The 17,134-nt window shown below is 42.2% G+C and overlaps 1 protein-coding gene across 1 annotated transcript; it reads left to right on the plus strand.

Moving 5' to 3' along the window:
- The first annotated feature begins 15,863 nt into the window (after positions 1–15,863).
- LOC122612688 (trypsin alpha) lies at positions 15,864–16,703 on the plus strand. Its single transcript, XM_043786459.1, has one exon. It carries the CDS (start codon positions 15,864–15,866, stop codon positions 16,701–16,703), a length of 840 nt encoding a protein of 279 aa, XP_043642394.1.
- The last annotated feature ends 431 nt before the right edge of the window (positions 16,704–17,134 follow it).

The raw sequence follows: 17,134 nt of genomic DNA on the forward strand, positions 1-17,134 counted from the left end.
AGCAACAAGGACTCACATCGGGCACATCTGCCACCGATTCAGTCGGCTTTGTTGCCTCACTTGCTGCATTGTCCTGCTTTGGATAAAACCTAAATTTTATTAATTAACACAAAACGAAAATTTGCATGAATAATTTTAGGTGCTAGCTGGAGTTTTCTCTATAACACTCTGCAAAAACGCTCCAATAGTTGACATTGTTTGAATGAATGCTCTTTTTATTTATTATTTATTGCTGCAATTAAATCTCAAATTCGGCACAAAAGAATGAATATTAATACTTTATACATTCCTAAAAGCTTAGTTTTTTTGACACAAAGGAAAAATATATTTAAAGCTGCTAAATAAATAACATGCCTCCTTAAATGCAATGCTCATAAATGATTTAATGAGCTAGTTGCTCACATCCTATATTAATGGCATTAAAGCCAGTTGAACTTTTTTAGTCCTGTTTTGCACTCTCAACTCACCGTTCAGTGAACTTCGGCAGGAAAATTCGCAGAACAAAGAGGACTAATTTCATTATGACCAGCAAATCACATGTACATAATTTTTTAGCATTTAGCCACAGCTGACTGCCAGTTGAAACCTTGGCAGCTCCACAATTCCAGGGTGGCTTATATGTATATGTTTATGTATATGTATATATGTATATGTGCGGATGTGTGGCTAAGGACTCTGGCTGCAGTCGTGTCCTTCAGGCAGTTAGCACTGGCACTTAAAAATTAATTAGAGAACTTATAAACAAGTGCAGCATGTGCAAACTAACTTGAGCGGCAAATCAAACGCACTTGACGACGACGATGTCGGATGTCGGCTGTAGAATGCAGGATGCTGGATGCAGGATGCAGGATGCCGGAACTCCAAGGATACAGGTGTACCTTCCCATTACCCATATCCCATTTAAATGGCCCTGCACCAATGGAAGGGGAGGGGCGACCAGCTATTTGTGATTCTCGCACCTGGGCCGCCACAACATTTGGCGCGTTTACTTAATGAACACCGTTTGTGTGTAATTATGCATTAAGCCAGGCGGCTTGCACTTTGCATGCCCCGAAGTTGGCGCCCTCGAGAGCTAAAAACCAGGTGGGAAAAAAGGCAAGCGGCGTTCCTTGCGGCTCCACGAAAGCGTAAGATTTTAATTAGTTCGGCTTGAGATATAAACTCAGTGTCGACTGTCAGTTTGGCGATTCGATGCGGTCAAAATATGGACGAAAAACATTTACAAAAAATATTTCATTACCACAAAACCAAAAATAAATAAAACAAATTCACGTTGCATAGTAAGTGGTTAATATGACGTTTATGTAGCAGACAAAAAAACAAAAAACATAATGCTTGTCTATAATTAATACATTTTTAGATCTGTAAACCGATCTGTATGCGAGGTACTGCATCTAATCGATATCCACTAGATATCCAGATTCATTATTGCAATCAAGGTGGAATCAGGCCAAATACCATTCAGCTCTCGACTTGCCAGCAACTTTGACGCATGTTGTTAGTAAAACGAAATGTCGGACAATTAATTTGCGATAACATGTAATCGTGGTAAGTTAAGTAGTTTTGTTTGTAATGCCCCAGCCATGGAGATAATGTGGAGTGGAATGGCAAGGACAACATTTCCATTGATGACAATGGCTGGGACAAGGACATGGACATGGACACAAAGCTTCACGTCTAATGAAATTGTTGTCAGTGCCTCGAGTGCCTTGGGCGGTGGGTGGTGGTTGGTGATGGTATGGCTCTTCACTTTACCGGCTGCCACGCCCTAAAACTATACGAATGTGTCTAGATATGTACGGCGTAGACACACATCGCTAGGTATATATTGTATTGTATGTCGATTGCTGTTGTCAGGCCAATTATTTAATTTGTTTCAAGCCAACAAGCGCACGAAATACACAGTTTGAGTTTGGATGGGCATTAGGAGAAATGCGATTGCTGGAAAATATTCTGGATTGCTAAAATAATTTTTGGCTATTTTTTTAAGCGTTGCTTTTTATAGGCTTGTGGCTAAATTGTGCCGCTTTCCGTTTGTTTTTGAACATTTGTAGGCTTTTTGTTATTGCAGCAGTTTTTTTAATAAACTTTCTACTTACCCACTCGCTGCGTATTTATTAATAATTCAGCAAAGTCGAACGCAGAACTGCATAACTAATAAACCTGCCAAGCCAAACAAACTGGATCCAAAACTCGCTTGCCAGCACAGAACAAGATGTCCAGAAATAATAAATAACCAAAAACCTTGTAAACATGCGCATAATCCGGCAGAACTAAGGCCCAAAACCGATGGAAAAAATCCCACACAGGTTCGCCCCAAACCGGAATACTTTTAATCCTCGACATACAATCGACACATTAATTTATCACTCCCAAGCCAAGTCGAATGTCGAACGTAGGCCACACCAAACCAAAACAAACAAAAACAAACAAAAAGCCTTTCAATTAATTCCACAGCACACAGAGAGAAATCCCATTGGTTTGTTTTGGTTTTTGGTTTTGGTTTTGGTATTCCAAGTATAGGGAGTAGTGAGTAGTAGTAGTTTAGGAAGTGGTCGACTCAACTCCATAAATACTTTATCGTTGACTGGGGAATATTTTGGCATTTCTGGCATTTGGCATATTGACTTATGAGCGCTGATTTGTAAGCAGATTCTAGCGCCTTGAGCTTGTAATTAATTCACGTCCGGACTCCGGATTTTTCCTCCGACATTTGTCTTCCGTTTTTACTGGTTTGGGGTTGGGTGGGTGGTGGTAGAAGTAATATCAAATGAGCGAAGGGACAGTAACTCATCTGGGTGAGTGCATTTTTGGCAGACACTCAGCGAGTGCATTTCGCAGGATTTCCATTGCCCAAATCCCTGCCAGCGACACTTTTGTGGTCTGCAAGTGTTTTACAGGCGCCAGACAAGTGCCAAAAGTAATTACCAACAAGCCTGCTGCTAAGTGACTCTGGAATTTGGCAAGGTGAATGACCAAAAAGTGCGAGAATCCATCGAAAATTCCCATAGTCCATCGGCAGAAATGGATTGACAGACGAGGATTGACTGAGCCATCCGATGGATATAAATGTCCTTATTGTACATATGCAAATGCTCTAGGGGCAGGCTGGGGATGGGGACAGGACATGCGGACGCAAAGGAAGAAGGACGAGCAGCCGCAAAGGATGTGGTAAGTAAATACTAAATTTAGTTGGCTTTGCCACACAACCGCAGCGACATTTCCTTTTGGCAAGGCGTCGACATCATCCTTTCTTGTGTCTCTCTCCCCAGCCTTCGCTTCGTCCTTTTGCAGCCCTCCTTGCCCCTTCAACTTCAATTGTATGCACTCCGACTTGCCCCGGCAACCGCCACCCCGCCACCCGCTACCCCCTCTCTCTGCGGATTGCTCTGCATAAGAAAATTATGCAAAATAGTAGCAAAGTTTCAATTTCCTCCTCCGAAAAAAAGAAGAAAAAAGAAGGAAAAATTTGAAAGGATGATGGAAATGCCAAAAGGAGAGACGAGCTCAAATGCGGAGAGAAATAAAGAAAATGCAAAGTACAAAATTGTGGTCTCGTATAAATAAGCGTAACTTATGAAAAGTTATGAAAAACTTCTTGCCTTTTACAAGCAATACGTAATTTGGAATGTGTATATGGGGAGTTTTCACGTTGTCGACGACATAGATCTGTGAAAAACTTTTGCCAGAACAGTTTTCGCCCTTTTGTGCGTGGCCGTTGAACAGGAGTGATATGGAAAACGATGCTGTTCGGCAGGCTTTTTCATTCATAATTTCAACTTGAGGTGCTGCTGGGTATTAAACAAATAGTAGAAATGAATTTAAGGTGCTTACAAGCCACTTGATCAAGAAGTTATTGCATAAAGTCAAACTATCAAATGTGTGAATAGAATGTCTAGTAACTATTTGGATTTAAAGGCTGCACTTGCACATAGCAAAGGAGATTAATATGTTTCTAGCCACAGAAAGTTTTATTTTTCAAAGTACACCAAATAATTTCCCTTCAAGCTCATAAGCTGCAAAGTGCGCCAACAACTTATAAAGAAAACTTGAAAATTTAAAAAGTTTCGAGTAATTCAAGGACTTAAAGAGCCACCCAATCCAGTTGCCACATCAATGAACTCCAGCCCACGAGCACGAAACACAAATGTTTGCCCAAGATTGTGCGAAAGTACGAGTATCTTAACATTTATGCATATGCATAGGCGGCTCGGCTCCATTATAAAGGCAATAACCCCACGGACATGGGCCTCCCTCCGCAAAAGATAGTTTATAGTTTTAATTTCTCCCAATTTTGCCGACAGTCACGCAGACAGCCAGGATATGTCTGTATGTATTACATACAGAGGGGATACATAGGGGATAGTGGTGCAAAAAATTTGCATGCCACATAAGACAATTGCCTGTCAAGCGTCTTTAGCAGGACAAAGATGTCTGCGGGGCAGCATGGAAAAAGAAAAGCAAAAATGGAAAAAGGAAAAAGGGTTTTCTGGGGCTGCTATTTGATTAGGCCAAAAGCTTGTTAAGAAAATTTGACTGCCAAGTTGAGTGGCTGGCCCCACAAAGTGTCTCTGCTTTCGCAGTGATCCCCGTCGTCTTGCAGCATAATTTGCATATAGTACTGCCATATTTTCGCATCAGTCTTTTTTTGCTGCGCAAATTTTGTTAAAATTTAAGTTTAAGTTGTACGTTTTACCAGCCAGCCACACGGTTCGTTGGCTACGAAATTGCAATGGCAGAAAGCGGAATGGCAAAATACATAGCATAAGAAAATTGAAAACTATTTTGAGTGCTAACGAAGGTAAATATTGTTTCATTATGCTGCATTTTCTTCTCCTTTGGCCGGCAAATTGTTGCATAACGAAATTGCCAACAGAAAGTGTTTATCTGGCTGGCCAAGACATGAGCCTGATGCTCTGATGCCATGGCCATTGTTTAAACAAAAAAAATACAACAAAAATACAACACACACACACGTGGCAATAAGTCTTTGTTATGCGTTTAATTGCCCTACACAGATGCAAAGTGGAAAAGATTGAAAGATTTCATTATTTTTGCATATTTTTTTTTTAGTTGTTGTTGCGGTCGAGTGTTGAGGGCTGGAAGGTTGGCACTTTTTTGTTGTTGAAAATAAACGCAATTAAAAGTTTCAATTAAAATTAAGAACGGCAGCCAGGGTGTAGCGCATTTAACTGAGTAAACATTATGCAATTATAAATAATTGAAGTGGTAAAGTCACGCGCATGGCCTGTTTGATTTTTAAACGCTGCCAACACACGCACTTTCATTGTTTAATGATATTAAATCCAAAAACAAACACCGCGCAAATATCGCCTGTTTGCTCAGCGGTCTGTCAGTCCGGGCGGCTGATTAATGAGCTTCATTTACGCGTTGGTCAATTTAAAATAATTAGCCCATTCTAACTGCCCCTTGATAAACCGCAATATTCGATATTTGCCCATTGACCAATCGCAGCCACGCCTCCATTCTAATTTGCAGCCCCATCAGAGTGCCAGTTCCACTCCACGATTACACGCTTGGTTAGCAGCACAACCACTCCCAGTCGCTCCAAAAACATTTTAAATGTCAATTTATAAGTGACAATTGAATCCTCTGCCCTCCGGATTCCCTGCCCTTCCCGCCGATATTCCATACCGCCTGCATATGGCCCGAAGCATGTGCTAACAGTTTTTGTGGGGTAATATAATATGCACAGCATGGCTTATAATAATAAAAGCGCCAGCGGGGCCTGCATGCCAGCATCCCGCTATCTGGCCACCAGACCGACCGATCGGCCAGAGATATGCCCCATACTATACTCGTATATATATATAATATATATTTATATACCATATAGTCGAGGGAATGGCCGAGCGCTGCATTGACAGCTCGCGGCTGTCAAACGCGTGATTGTCCCTTTGAAATATGAGAAGCTCTTTTCAATAACATTCGCCGTCGCTCCGCACAGTGGAGCTTGCCTCGTAAAAGACAGGGGGAATGTTATTTAAATTTATGACGGTTTATCAGTGAGAACATCAGATTTTATGGGAAAACAAATATTCGAATGAATCAATTGTATAATATCTTTAACAATATTAAGCGAATATATAAGTTATAGAAAATATTTGCATTTAAGTGAGGAACTGTTTTATTAAATGGAGAGATTTTCGCACCCTGTGATGTTAAGATACAATATTATGATGTACAGATTCTTCACGTAATAAAAATAAAAAAAAAATTTTCTTTAAAATTAAAATTAAATGGAGTCAAGATATATATATGTATATTGTTTGTTTTTGTGGTGTCTCATAAAAATAGTAATAATTGGCTTAAATAGATTGTTCCACCAACAAAACTCTTAAAAATAAAATAAAATTTTAATATAATATATTTTTTTTATTTCTATTATCAACAAGTATCAATAGTTGCTTAAGCAATTATCCCTAAATTGTAGACGAGTTTGTTCAAAGTTTTCGCATGCATCGGAACCACTGTGCACGGTGGCAACTGCCCCAGCTGCCCCAGCTGACTACACTATGCTGCACACGCATTTTTCCAACTCTCGCCCTGCGAGAAGGTCAAATACAATAAAGGCTGGGTGCGACGTTAAGCATTCGGGGAATCAGAGTTATGTTCGCATTTATTATGCCGCAGCCGTCGCCGCTGCGGTTGCCATCCGGATGCCCGGATGCCCGGATTCCGTACTCTAGATTCCGGATTTTGAGGATCCCAGCCCAGAGCCGAGCCAGAACTGGAAAACACGACCAGATACTATGGACACCCCAGGCCCGAAAGCAGAACACAGAAAGCCGAAAGCAGAAAGCCGGTTCGAATGTTTCGTTTGTAAATTAACTTTACAGCCCCTGGCAAAACGCATTTTTTAACGCCGCAGTTCGTTGCTTCCTTGTTGTCTCTTGCTGTTTTATATGTGTTTTTTATTTTTATTTATTTATTTTTTTTTGCTGGTCCAGACTTTGAACGCGTATCAAATGCAACGCATGCGTCGTCCCCCCACACAAAATCAGTTTGTCTTGGGTTTTGGACTAGCTGCGAAGAACACAGAATTTTTTTAAATTAAAAAAGTTTTCCAGTTGCCATTCGGCACGTAGCAATACGCAGCGACAAACGGCAGTCGGATGTTCGTAGGGGTATGTGTGTGTGTGTGTGTGTGTGTGTATAGATTTCCCTCCCACCGCCTTCGCGCATTGACAGGGGGCGTGGCTGGTAATAAATGCGACAGCGCTTCAGCATGCATAGCATGTCCATTGCGGATTTTCAAATTTTCCCTTTACAGTTTTGCTTTATTCCTGTCAATTCCTGCGGCCGCAGCAGCGGAATATTGAGAAATGAAAAATGGCAAAGTCGTAATATTTCCCGGCTTGCGACTTAAGACATTAGTGATATCTATTGGGTTTTCCCAATAGACGGCAATTTACGGCATTTGCCGTAACGAGCCTGTTTGAACGTGAAGGGATTGAAGCCTTGATTTCGTCCTTTTTTGGCAGCTCATTAATATTTTTGTGTGTTGACTCGCTGCCAGCGCTGTATAAATAGGACAACACAAATAGCTATGTGCAACCTTTTTGAAGGTCACAAAATGGCATTTCACTGCCAGAGACTCGAAAAAAATTTCACTCAGTCCGTTAGTCATTTAGTCAGTTAGTCAGCTAGTCAGTCACTCCGCCAGTCCATCACTCATTCAGTCAGTTGAGTTGAGTTGAGTTGAGTTCAGTTCAGTTCAGTTCAGTTCAGGCAGTCGTCAGTCAACGCCTAAAGTTTTATTACTTTTGCTGCTGTCAACAGTGTTTGTTGGCTTTTTGGTCGCCTGGTTTGTCTGTGCGGCAGCCTTGGGCCAGGAAATGGATGTATAAACGCACTGAATATTATGTGCCATAGTTGGCAGGGAGCTAAAGCTGATGCTGGAGCTGACGCTGGAGCTGGATCTGTGGAAAGGAACGCAAAGGAGGTAGCAGTCCGTTCTGCTAGCTGCTTATTTTTTAATATTTGAGCAAGGGCTACATGTCGTATGCGCAATGCCGGCGCACAGCAGCCAACGGGGCGGATGATACTCGTTCGCCAGTGTTGCATGTTGTGCCCGGACAGAGTCGGGTAAATATTTAATCTCTGTACGTCATTTGCCCGGCAATGATAATGCGCCCAATGTTTGCATTTGCTCGGCTGGTTGTTGCCTGTTGGTTGTTGTTTGTTGCCTGTTGCCTGTTGGTTGTTGGTTGTCTGTCGGTTGTTTGGTTGGCTGGCAAAGCGAGCCATGTTTGGTTTGTGGCAAACTCCAGCTAATATGCCACACACTGTTTGCCCATCGGCATTATTATTTTGTGTGATCTTGCTGCTCCTTCGGCTGCCCGCCTCTGTCGCTCCTTCGTTTTGCAATTCAACTTTTGGCAAAACGCACTTCATTATTAACTCGGTCATTGGGCGCAGTACTTCCACCCAGTCTTTGAGTAGTAGTCGCATTTTTTGTTCTTTTTTTCATCAATTTCCCCAGCAGCAAATGAAGTTCTCTCTCGCAAGAACTCATCTGCATACACATGCGAGTATGCAAAAATCTAAACTACCCCGAGCGTTGACTACTTAAGAAAATTGTTTGTTAACTTTGAGCGAAAAATTTGACTGCCTGCCCTTGCGAGAAGTCCCTGTATGTAATCCCCTATGTGTGCGTGTGTAATAATATTCAAATTGCCAAAATCCATTATGATCGCAAATATTATTTCAACAGCCAACATCCAACAGCCCAAGCCCAAGCTCAGAACTGGTGGAAAAACTGTTAATGCTCGACGCAGTGCAATTGTGGGCCTTCAAGTGCTAGATGGCTATAGAATGGATAAAAAACAGTGGAAGACAGAGTGCGGAAGATGGAAAGAGTGGGACGGAGTCTTAGTCTGCAGAGCAAATGAATAAAAAAGTACTCGCAGATGCAGTGGCTACAGTGAAGCATCAATAAGTACTAAAAGAAGAAAAAAGAAAAACTTGTACTTAAGTTATAGCTATGAAGATTTATAAATTATAAAAATTTGCAAATATTAATTAATTTAATATTTTTCTAAATTTATTTATATTTGAAATTAAAAACTAAGCAACACGTTTGGTTCTCAGTTCATTTAGATTGGATTAATTTCTACACTCAAAATTGTAATGTGGTAAAGGTCCATCCACTTAATCTCCACTGTACTCGCTCCATCTGCATAACCAAAATGTACAACCAACAAAAATGGGTTAAAAGTGTTGACAGTCAGACAAAGCGCAAATTATACACTCAACTGGCGCTTTTGTCTGTCGGCATGTCAGTGGTTTTAGGTGGGCGTTGCGATGTGCAAGGCGTGGCACTGACTGCTGACTGGATAGTAACAAAGTCCTCTTTTTCGTGGTGGAAAGCTGTTGAAATATTTGCACACGATATTGGCAATCGAGTTAACATAAAGATTGAGCAAATATCACTGCCAAGCGAAATGCATTAATGGGTCAGCGAAAAAGCAACGAATGCAGCGGAACCAAAAAAGAAACGAATTTAGCATGACAGCCAAAAAAGGGAAATAAGAGCTGATTGGGGTACAGAAATTATGTAAATTTAATCAAAATAAGTAGCAGCAGACGCGGATTGTCAGAGCAGCGGCTAAAAGCGGCTTATAACAACAGCCGTCAGTGGCAAGAGGCAAAGGCAAAAGCAAAAACACTCCATACTTCCGACTCAAAACTCCAGAGCCAAGAATTCGAGGCGATGGTGGTGGTGGAGGCGGCATAAGACCGTCAACTGGAAAGTGGCAGGATAATAAGGATTCAGCATCCTGCGATGATGCTAAGTAGCCGCCGTTCCAGCCACATGCTGTCAACGCGCTAAACCCAAAATAACCAACAACAACGGCGAACGGACAGCGCCAGCCACTCATAAATAAGGGAAATATATGTATATTTTCTCGGAGCGGCCAGAAATTATGTGTAACAGCATCGGGGGTGGGGGTAAATAAGTCATAAAGCCACCACCATGGAAAGAACAATAAAAAATTTTAATGCCTCTTATTGTTTCGGGCTATCTGCTATCCATTTAAATGCCCTCCAAAAGGTAATTCAGCGTGCTAGACCATCGTTTACTGCAAAACTGGAAGAGACTTTCCTCAATGATTGCTCAAAGTAAAAAAATAAAATTAGATTAGACTTTAAGCTAAGAAAAATACGTATTTATTTCAGAAAAGTAACGTTTTGAAGTTTGCGTGCTTAAAAACAAGGTACTTCATTAATAGTGAGTATCATTATAAATTTAAATTAAGTCTATGGAAGTCATACCCCTTACATAAAAATCAATCAATGTTTTTCCCACACATCTTTTGTTTATTAAATAAGTTTGTCCTAAAAAAATCCTAGTTTATGATAGCATATTTTAAAAAGCATTTAAATGTTCTTGGTTTCTTCAGAGCTTCCACAACTTTATCGCTTCAGTCCAAAAAAAAAAAGAAGTTAATGTAGAGCAAAGCATTTTTATGGCTCTGCCGCAAAAATGTTCTAATAAATGCAAAGTACATTTTCACTCGTTCACTCACACAGCCGCACTCGCAAACTACTTTACACACACTCACACACACACACACACACACACACACACACACTGCTGCAGCACACATACTCGTACATACGACTACATAAAACCAAAGCCATTTTGAAGCACATTTTAATAGCATTGTACGAATTTTTTGCACTTAATTAAGTGTAATTAAATTTGCGCTGCTTACTCGCACAATTTTCCACTTCCCCCCTCGACTCACCCCTCTCCCTCTTCACTTCCCCCGCAGCCACAGCCTGACAACGTGCTGTGGGCGAGAGCGAGAGGGCGGCAGGAGGGGGCAGGAGGGGGCAGGAGGCGGCGCAGGATACCTAACAATTTGTGCCGTGCCTCACTTGAAGTTTCCAAAGCGCCGCAACTCGAGTGCCATTTACTGATTTTTCTGCTGCAACGAGAGTGCTTCGCTCTTGAAGGTGGCGACTAAATAAAAAGCGAGGCAGGTTGCTGAAGTGCCTGGCGACATTTTGCAAAGAGCGCCACGTTTGTGTTTTACAACCGGTTTCTGTGATAAATGATCTGCGCAAGGTGCAAGATTTCACTTTTTAGGAAAATTAACATAATTTCAAACATATAACCTTTTCGTATGGAAACGAATCAAGAACTTAACTGCAGTATAACTCACCACTGAATGTGGTTAGAGCTCACGAGCTCGCAGCAAAGACAATAAAATTCCGTCCCGGAACGCAGTACTTCATACAGCTCCGTTATCAAATTTCAAATTGCTGCTGGCCATAACTGGCCAGGGCCAAAAGCTACGCTGTTGACTCTAACGCCACAAGCTCGTACTACAACAGCGCAGTGCGCGTTCAAAGTCCTTGTTTGACAGCAAACCATTGCAGCGTTGCAGATGGCCAGGATGCAGGCTGCAGGATCCGGGATCCGGGCATCAGGAGGCTGCATTCAAGATCCAGTTACCAGCAGTCAGCAGCCGTAAGCAGTTGGCAGCAGCCGTAACATTAGCAGTTAAAAAGCCGGCGAACAATGGCGAATGGAGGGGGGGTGGGGGGCATGTCAATCGCTACCGGCCCTGTTGACTGAAGCGTTGCTGCGTTAAGTATACGCCGTGTGGGCTGCTGAGCTGGCGAGGTGGTAAGGTGGTGAGGTGGCAAGCTGGTGAGGTGGTTAGCTGGTGGTCTGCCAGCCGCCGGATGTCATATTGCAAAATTGAATTTTTCGTTGCACAGCGGCGACTGCCACAGCAGCACAGCTGTTTGCATCGTCATCACTGCAATGATTTTGAATTGTTGACATCGCCGTTGACATTTGTCCTGCGTACATGAAGCCAAGCGATTCTATTCGTTGCGATTCGAGTCGACTCGATTCCCTACATCAATATACTTACATAGCTGTATCAGCTTTATTTGATGTTTAGCAATTTCCTGATTTATCCCTCATGTCATTTCCGTTTTGCATTTGTATGCGCTGACCACCGTTCCAGACCCTCAGAACACACAAATGGAAAAGAAAATATCACAAATATGATAACCATTGAAATGAAATTCTATGATTTCTCCCCAATAAGCCGGAATGTGTATATATATGTGTGTGTGTGTTCTATGTGATTACGTGTTTTTCAATGGCATTTCCTGCTTAGTCGTTGAGTTACTCGAAATACCGAAATACCTCGCCCCCAACGATTTTCGGCTATTTTTGTGGCTTTTGTAATTTGATTTATATGTTTATATTGCAGTTTATCTTTGTCATTGCTGTTATTTCTGCTGACAAATTATTGGTTGATTGGGCCAACAAAAAACATATGTATCTTCCAAAGTATCTAATAGTCTCACAGCTGGGAGTTTTGCAATAATACAAATAAGTATTTATCGTTTCTATTCTCCTGCTCTTTATTGAAGCTAATTTGAAGTATTTACACACTTTATAGCTCTCTGGAATGGGAATCCCTAAGATGGGTTAATTAAATTCATACTCATTACAAAATCAATTGAATTTACAAGCCGCAGAACATACTCGTAACTGAATGGTGTGTAAACCCCCCAAACTCCACAGCAAATGGTACTCATCTCATTGTGGCCAGAGTCGCCTTTATTTTTTGGGCAACATTATTTTTATGCAAAACATGAACATTTAATAGAACGCTCTACGAATTTTTAATGAGCTCCTTCAGCAGCAAAAATATAAGAGTGTGTGGAAACTTTTTTCTTGCCATTTTACATGTTTTATGACTTTTACCTTGTTCCTGTTTTTTTTTACAATTTTTTCTTTTTTGTGGTTTCAGGTAGATTGTCTCAATGTTGGATGGCACCTCCCACCTGGTTTTGGGTTTTGGCCTTGCACTTTCCGCTACACGTACGGGTAATCAAATCAGTTTGGTGAGGCAACTGCGTGCGTCACATAAATTTGCGCACATTTAGCAGATAATGAGCACAATTAGCAAATGGCTGTCGTACTCGTACGTAGGTGGTTATCTCGAGGACTTTTGCAGCAGATTGTATGAATAAGTTATACGGATTGTTGGTAAAAAGCTTTTCATTCTTTTCGCTTTCAGCGACACGCAGTCAAATCGTTGGCAGCCATTTCTCAAGTTGTCGCTTGGGAGCGAACAACCGCATTGCACCTAAGTAAATTATCGTGTTTCATTTGCCAGGCCATCAGTGCTGACCGACAGCCACACACTTTCGCCTCACAGCCGACTCTGGCCACACTTAGTCACTTGGTTTCATGAGTAAACACATCTTATAAATTATTCAAAAACGCAAAAAAGCTATTTGCAACACTTTACCGTTAGCAATGCCACCGACGCTGCCGTTGTCATACATTTTTTAGAATTTCTTCAATGGTGCTGCTGTTGCTGCTTTTGCTTTTGCTGCTGTTGCTTTTGCTTTGGCTGCTGCTGCTTTTGCTGCTGCTGCTTTTGCTGCTGTCCCCGGCAATCAGTCAAAAACTTTGGCGCAACATATGCGTGGGAGGAAGAGAGATGATGTGGCACTGCAAAGCAAAGGAAGCCAGGTAAATGCTGAAGCAGTAGCGCCAGCAAAAAGCATGACAAATGAAATGTTCAACTTGCGCTTAAGGGAGAATCAAAAAAAAAAAAAAACACACACACACAAAAAGAGTGAATGAGTGAGCCCAGAAAATGGGGCCCCAAACAAAAAAAAAGCGCGGGAAAAATATCCTTGTAGTATATTTCGGACGATGCCCGTCTTGCAAAAGTGAACTGAAGTGGTGCGGAGTGGAGTTTCGGCTGATAAAGTGGCTCGTCTTACCGGCAGCTCTTGGCCGGAGTAAAAAGAGTCCTGTCCGCTCGAATTCACTACTTGACTTGGGCTCCGGGGCTACTTTTCTTTGCCGCTGTGCTGCTGCTGTGCTTCTGTGCTGTCGTGCTAAGGCTTCGTTCAAATATTTAACTTAAGTAAGCGTTTGTAATTAATTTCGCGCTTAATGCTGACACTTTACCACACTTTTCAACACTTTTTCGGGACCCACGCTTCGCTCTCGCTTTTATGGCATAATAAACACGCATTTTATAATAAAGTCAAAAAAATTGACTGCATAATTTATGTGCGCGCTGCGCAAGGAGTTTGCGGCAAAGCGTTTTCCTCCTCCTTCCATTTTTTCTTACCCCTGCCCGCATTGCTTTTCGCGTTTTTTTTTGTGGGTAATTGATGTTCTTTACCCTGCAATTAACCCCCACCTCAGGCAGCCCTCCACATCCGCGAGATTTATGTCCTCACGAGAGTTATGTGACGAATTTTCTGCGAGAATTCTCAATTACAAGCAATTAACTCGAACAATTTCGACAATAAAATGCTGCGGAAGAACAAAGAACAGCCGCAATCGAGCTAAGATTTCTTATACACCATTTGAATGCAGGAAAAGTTACAAATTGCAAAGCTTGTATACATGCTAAATGAAATGTTAGCCCATATAAAACCGTTTTACGCAACCTATAAAATGTTCAAAAAAGTGTGTGCTCTTAAAATATGCTTTATAAAGTTGTTTTCATCGAAGTTCAATTAAGTTGATTCTTTTATTAGAGCATCAAAAAGTTATTACTGATCGATGCAGTGCACTTAAAATTATGTTTTCAAAAGTTAATTTTTTTTCGCCCATGTGGAACATGCAAAAAGTTCAGACGATTATTCAACTTACTTGTTAAATCGCCTGAATTATGTATAAAACAAGAAATGCATGTGGAGCCTTTGCTCTGCATTTTATTAACTCCTGCCATGTTTAATTAATTGCTGGACAGGCAATTAGCATGTGCAGAGGCCGAAAGTCCCACTCCTCCATGTGTCAGCAGCAGCAAATTGAATTTTGTTAAAATGTAAACTACATGCAAGTATTATATGTGCACTGGAATGAGCATATATTTGTGGGCACTGCCATTGTTTACTGTCTGGCAGGCAAAATGAAACAATTAGTGCCTACCCGCACTGACACTTTGACTTTCCTGGCCTCCCCGATTGTGTAAAATGTATCTCGTATCTTGTATCTCGTCCTCTTCACCATCTCGAAACTGTGCCTGGTCCTTTCGGCTGCAGAATATTTATGCAATTCATTTTTGACTAAACTAATAAGTTGATGCTGTTACTGCAGCAAGTCCAGCAGGTTGTTTTATCTCATAATGAAATAGTAGACTGACTGACTCTATGCAAATAATGCGGATACACATGTCTCGCCTGGGATTCTGGCCCTGGCCTGGCTACCAAAGTTGTTAACATATTCATTGAATCTGAATCAACTTTTCCTGCCCGGACAGCTGTGAAATATGACCCCTTATCCATGCCAAAACCGAAGGATTTGTGTGCCTCCTTCCAAGGACTTTCTTACTCAATGTGTGGAGGAGACCTGTGTAATTGAACATTATGCAGGCGATCTAATTGGGTTTCGTTTTCCCTGGCCGCAGCTTACTTTAATCCACAGATTGTGTGAGAAATACAAGTTGTTACAAGAAGTAGCTTTTATCTTTTTCTCTGATTTTATTTAGTGCTACATTTTCAGTACCTAGTATGTACTAATTAATCTCTTACAAGACTTCTTTATCAATAAATATATAGCAGACCCAATATATATCTGAAAAAGCTCCAATTTCCAGTCACATTTCGCTGTGTGTACAACTGCCAAGGTTATTGGGTCAAAGTCAGATAGCGCGTATATGACACCTCGGGTGAATAATCAAATAAGAAGTGGCGATAAGAGGAGTATCACCCAAATTGGCAAATGGCAAACAGATTTAATTACACAGTCTGTTGACAAACCGATAAGTTCCGACCCACTGCCGGGTGATATAAAGCCAAGACACGGAAGTACCATTCAGTCAGACGGTGCAATGTACGCAACGCGATTTTTATGTTGCCTAATGGCACTGGTGGCATTTGCCGCAGCCACGCCCACCCCCAGCGATGGGCGGATTGTGGGTGGCGAGGTGACCAGCATTCAAGAATTTCCCTATCAAGTATCCGTCCAGTTGCACGGCCAGCACATATGCGGCGGAGCCATCATTGGCGGCGACACCGTGCTGACAGCGGCCCATTGCTTCGAGGATCCCTGGAGCAGTGCGGATTACACGGTGCGAGTGGGATCCAGCGAGCATGCGAGTGGAGGGCATGTGCTCAGCCTGCAGCGGGTCATCGCCCACGGCGACTATAATGCCCAGAGCCACGACAACGACCTGGCGCTGCTCATCTTGAATGCCAGGCTCAATTTCACGGAGCACCTGCAGCCAGTGCCACTGGCTGCATTAGCGCACCCACCCACCGCGGACACCCGTCTCCTGGTCAGCGGCTGGGGCTTCCAGGCCGAGGAGAGTGCAGTCAGCGGCGAGGTTGGCGTCTCTCCGGAACTCCGTTTTGTGGCCGTGGATCTGGTGGCGTCGAATCAGTGCCGGCGTGCCTATAGCCAGGTGTTGCCCATCACCCGGCGCATGATCTGCGCCGCGCGTCCTGGTCGCGATAGTTGCCAGGGCGACTCTGGCGGACCACTGGTGGGTTACTCGGCAAAGGAAGGTCCGGCCAGGCTGTACGGCATCGTTTCCTGGGGTCTGGGCTGCGCAAATCCCGACTTTCCTGGAGTTTACACCAATGTGGCCGCCTTTCGCAGCTGGATAGATGAGCAGGTGGCCGCCAGGGGGTGGAATGAACTGCTGGCGGGCTGGAGTGGGTTGCAATGAATAATGGATGAACATAATAGTATTAACTGTTTTATAAAGTTTATATAAGTGTTGTATTTATTTGAGATCCAAAGAGAAGACTGTCTTAATAAAATGACGTTTAATTGATTTTTATTGAGTAAATGTATATATTATTGCCAGGTTTTTGAAATAGCGGTTAGAAATAATTAAACTGGTCCTAAAGGAACACCAATAAATATAACAATTTATATTATTTTATAAAACCAAACAAAATAATCTAGTAATGCCAAATAAACACACTCAAATAAGCCAAACTCTTCTTCTGCAAAAACCCCAATATACACACGTAAGCACTAAACAAGTTGTGCGGCTAGTCGGCCAAATGTTTATTTTGGCCTAAGTGCATAAGTTACCTGACCACACCTCCTCCCTGGAATTGCTTTTCTTGTTGTGATTCCATTTGAATAAAT

Source organism: Drosophila teissieri, chromosome 2R, assembly GCF_016746235.2.
Source record: "Drosophila teissieri strain GT53w chromosome 2R, Prin_Dtei_1.1, whole genome shotgun sequence".
Lineage (NCBI taxonomy): Eukaryota > Metazoa > Arthropoda > Insecta > Diptera > Drosophilidae > Drosophila > Drosophila teissieri.